The 4,045-nt window shown below is 27.6% G+C and overlaps 1 protein-coding gene across 2 annotated transcripts in view; it reads right to left on the bottom strand.

Moving 5' to 3' along the window:
* LOC108726170 (uncharacterized) overlaps positions 1-4,045 on the bottom strand; it is a 9,877-nt gene that overhangs the window by 776 nt on the left and 5,056 nt on the right. The window contains exons 3-8 of one of the 2 annotated variants that reach the window (XM_018453588.1): positions 3,814-3,837; positions 2,086-2,226; positions 1,897-2,018; positions 1,116-1,240; positions 725-1,008; positions 476-658 (exon numbers count right to left, since the gene is read on the bottom strand). In XM_018453588.1, coding sequence (XP_018309090.1) covers positions 476-658; positions 725-1,008; positions 1,116-1,240; positions 1,897-2,018; positions 2,086-2,226; positions 3,814-3,837 — 879 coding nt within the window. The remainder of the gene's footprint in view (positions 1-475; positions 659-724; positions 1,009-1,115; positions 1,241-1,896; positions 2,019-2,085; positions 2,227-3,813; positions 3,838-4,045) is intronic. The other variant, XM_018453589.1, reaches the window with a different exon arrangement.

The following is a 4,045-nucleotide window of genomic DNA, read 5'->3' as shown; positions in this document are numbered from 1 at the left end:
GTTTCTGAAGTCAGATTATCGAAATTTTATGTAGAAATGGTGTTATTTACCTAGATAAGTCGAATTGAATAACATAGACATTTACGTATATATGAAACTTTCCTGTAACCCAGGACTAACGACGTGGACGTAGAAAGTTATGTAATCTTTTTTTCCATTTTTTTTACATTTTATATTTTTTTTTACATTTGTATTTATTTTTTTATTTTTTATTTTTATTTATTTTTTATTTATATTATTTTTTGCTAATAATCATTTTCCTCCTATCAAGTGAAAATATTGGAATTTATGGCAAAGTCTGTATTGTATGAAAATCTTCAAAACACATTCTCAGTTATATTATTGAAATAATAGCTGAATATTTGATGGGCTGCGGTAATTCAAGTTATACAGATTTCTGTTACTGGCCACTACAGTGGCCAGTCGACCCTCTAAAGGTTAAGCTTATAATTGAATAAAATAAAAATAAACTTACTTGATTCAACCATGCTTCATCCGCTAATAATTCATTCAATATTATTGTAGTATCCTTATGCGGATCGGTTACCTTTTTATCTGCTACTCTTCTCGCACATTCCAAAAACATTAAATATTTTTGATGAGCGACTTTATTATACAAGGCCACCTTTTTTTGGCAAATGCGGCATAACAAAAAGTCCTAAGAAAAAAAATAAATAAATCAATAGTTTATCACATTTTATCATGTTCTATTTGCATATCATACTTTTTCATGAGGTATTCTTGGATCAGGTGGCGAGCCTTCTAATGTAGTACCATTATATGGTTGTCCATAAAGCAAAACTCTTGTATAGATTTTTGCCTGCTGACAACCAGCACAGAATTTTCCTTTGTATTCTGATAGTGGCAAATCTTTTAACACATTAATACATGGCCATGTTGATATTGCCGTTACGAAGCTTTCTCTCCATTTAGTTGTGAACAAAAGGCGATGTTTTCTTTCTTCTGTTATTTCATCGACCGTCTTAACATTTGATAGAAAATAATCATCTAAGTAATAATAAAAAACATATTATTATTTCATCATAATGTATAAAAAAATATGATGTATAATCTATAAAGACAATAATAAAAATATCAATTTAATTTCATCTTACCTTGTTCTTGAAATATTTCAGTAAGAAAATTAGAATCCAAAGCTTGTGAGATTAATGTCTGTATATATACTTCAAAATTATCTTGATATCTTTCGGTATCTTTCATAAATTTATCAATGTTCTCACTATAAGCAAATAAAAATGACTGTTATAAGAATTTATAAAATTTGTCGAAATTGTTAAATATGATATGATTTCAACCAATTTGTTCGACTCGTTAACATATAACTATAGTTACAAGTCAGTGGCTAGCACAAGTCTAGTTGTACTTGATTGTACGTACATACGACTAATCAAAAAATTCAAAGTGCATAGAATTATATATCATTTTATATATATTTTAAAGTACAAAGAATTATATACTTACATTATATCTAAAAGAGACGGTATAAATATAAGCATATAATTATTTGTACTCTAAAAAATATATAAAATAATTTTATGTACTTTAAACTTTTTGATTGTGTGTACGCACAATGGAACACAACCAGATTTATAATGGCCACTGATCTGTAATTATAGTTATATATTAAACAAAAAGAAAGGATCATTACCAATGATCACTAAATAAAGATAACAAATCCAATAGTGTTCAGCCTGATAAAGTCACAACTGAGAGTATGCTCAATAGAGATGAAACCGATTTTGGAATTCGTAACTAATTGTAAATATATTTACTTAAAAATTTAATTAATCGCACACATAACTGTGCATCAGGTTCATACACCGATTTACTTAACCATCGATTTGTTAAAATATATTTTTTTATATAAATATTCACCTGTCATCAATGATCAGCTCATCCTTCAGAAATTCTACAATTGTTTCAGTTTTGCCCTGTTGCCAGAATTTCACTGGTACTTGTCGATATATATGACGATTTTGTGAAACCCATGCAGAATACTACAAAAAAAATTACACACAAAATAATGATATTCAATATATTCTGAAACACTCAATTAAATTTTACCGTAGGTATGTTTCTGTATAAAGTTTTTCCATTAGACTTAAATGGCTGGTATTTTTGAAGCAACGTTTTGCCATCTATTCTCCACAAAGGAGGATCTTCTTCTTCATTCAAATCTGTTTTGATCACGACAAATTCACCAGACTAAAAAAATAAAGAAAAATATTACTATATTTCTGTGTTTCATTCAATATTATAATTGCACAAATATATATTACTATAAGTCTCTTATATAACAAAGGAATTCGTGCATTTTAGGTGATTTGGTAAGCACACAGAAATCGTTGAGTTCACCTTTTCCCTTACTCAATTTTACCCGCTGAATTCGAAAATTGTATTTAAAATTGTCCTGGTATCCCAGAAACTTTTTTTACATTTTGAACAGAAGAAAGCAACGATTAATTTTCACTTTGTTGAACTATGCTGCGAATTTCTCTGTTTTATAAAAATCGTTTTTTTTCATTAAAATAAATTATTATTAAAGTCATGATTTTTACTTGCACTATACAGAATAGTCCATTTTAATCAATACAGTCAATTTTTTCCGAAATTAATAATGATACGAAAAACTGTTTTAGATGAAAGTAGAACGATTTCGAGAGGGACGTATATTGGCTAAATTGTTTTTCTTAAAGGTGGAGACACCAAAAAGATATCAAGGTCACCTCTACTTTTTTAAATGGAGCTATATGATTTTTCTATGTACGATTGCTCTAATTATTTTGCATACAAAGTAATTTAAGGTAGAGATATAAAAAACCTAATAGTTTACGAGATATTTTATACTTTATTATGGTACATGTTGGCATAAAGTGTTAAATATCTCGTAAACTATTAATTTTTTTATTATTGCACCTTAATACTTGTATAAACTGAATAATGAGATGAATCAATTGATATAAAGGAAACACATAGTTGCTTCAAAAACATACGTAAAATGGATACTTTTTTAAACGAGCGCAACTATGTGTTTCCTTTACATCAATTGATTCATCTCATTATTCTGTTTATAGTATGAAGTACGAAGTATAGTATGAAGTATGAAGGTATGATTATAAAAAAATTACGAGATATTTAACATTTTATGTCAATATATGCCAGAATAAAATATAAAATATCTTGTAAACTACCAGTTTTTATATGTCTACCTTAATACTTTTTCATGCAAAATATGTAATTAGAGGAATCATATTACATAAAAAAAATCATATAATTCCACTTAAAAAAGTAGAGATGATTTTCCTATCCTTTTGGCACCTCCAGCTAGAAGGAAAACAACATGATCAAAATACATCATCCTCGAAGGCGTTCCACTTTCATCTAGAACATTTTTTCGTATCATTATTAATGTCGGAGAAAATTGACTGTACTGATTAAAATGGACTATCCTGTACAAGTGCAAATAAAAGTCATGACTTTAATAATAATTCATTTTAACAAAGAAATAATTTTTATATAAAAACAAAGAGAAATTCGCAGATATGATTCAACAAAGTGATAAAATCAACCGTTGGTTTCTTCTGTTCAAGATGTGAAAAAAATATTTCCCGGCTATACTAACAATAAGACAATTTTAACTACAATTTTCTGATTCAGCAAGTAAAACTGAGCAAGAAAAAAAGATGAATCCAATGATCCTTGCGTGCTTTCCAAATCGCCTAAAATGCATGAACTCTTTTACGAAAAAGCATTTTTTACTATTATAAAATTTAAGATAATATTAAAAATTACCGCATCTTCTAAACCTATCGAATGCTGCATGCAAAATATATAATAAAATTGTTAATTTATTTATATTTTCAGTGATATTTATATTTTATATGCATATACACACACACATATATATATATATATATATAATTTATATACAGAGTAGGCCATTTTAATCAATACACGCGAATATCTCGTTAGATAAGCAAGATAGCGAAAAATGTTTCAGACCAAAGTTATATGGCTTTGAGGG

This window comes from Mycetomoellerius zeteki, unplaced genomic scaffold, assembly GCF_001594055.1.
Source record: "Mycetomoellerius zeteki isolate Tzet28-1 unplaced genomic scaffold, Tzet1.0 scaffold39, whole genome shotgun sequence".
Lineage (NCBI taxonomy): Eukaryota > Metazoa > Arthropoda > Insecta > Hymenoptera > Formicidae > Mycetomoellerius > Mycetomoellerius zeteki.
This window is presented reverse-complemented; position numbering and strand designations above follow the sequence as displayed.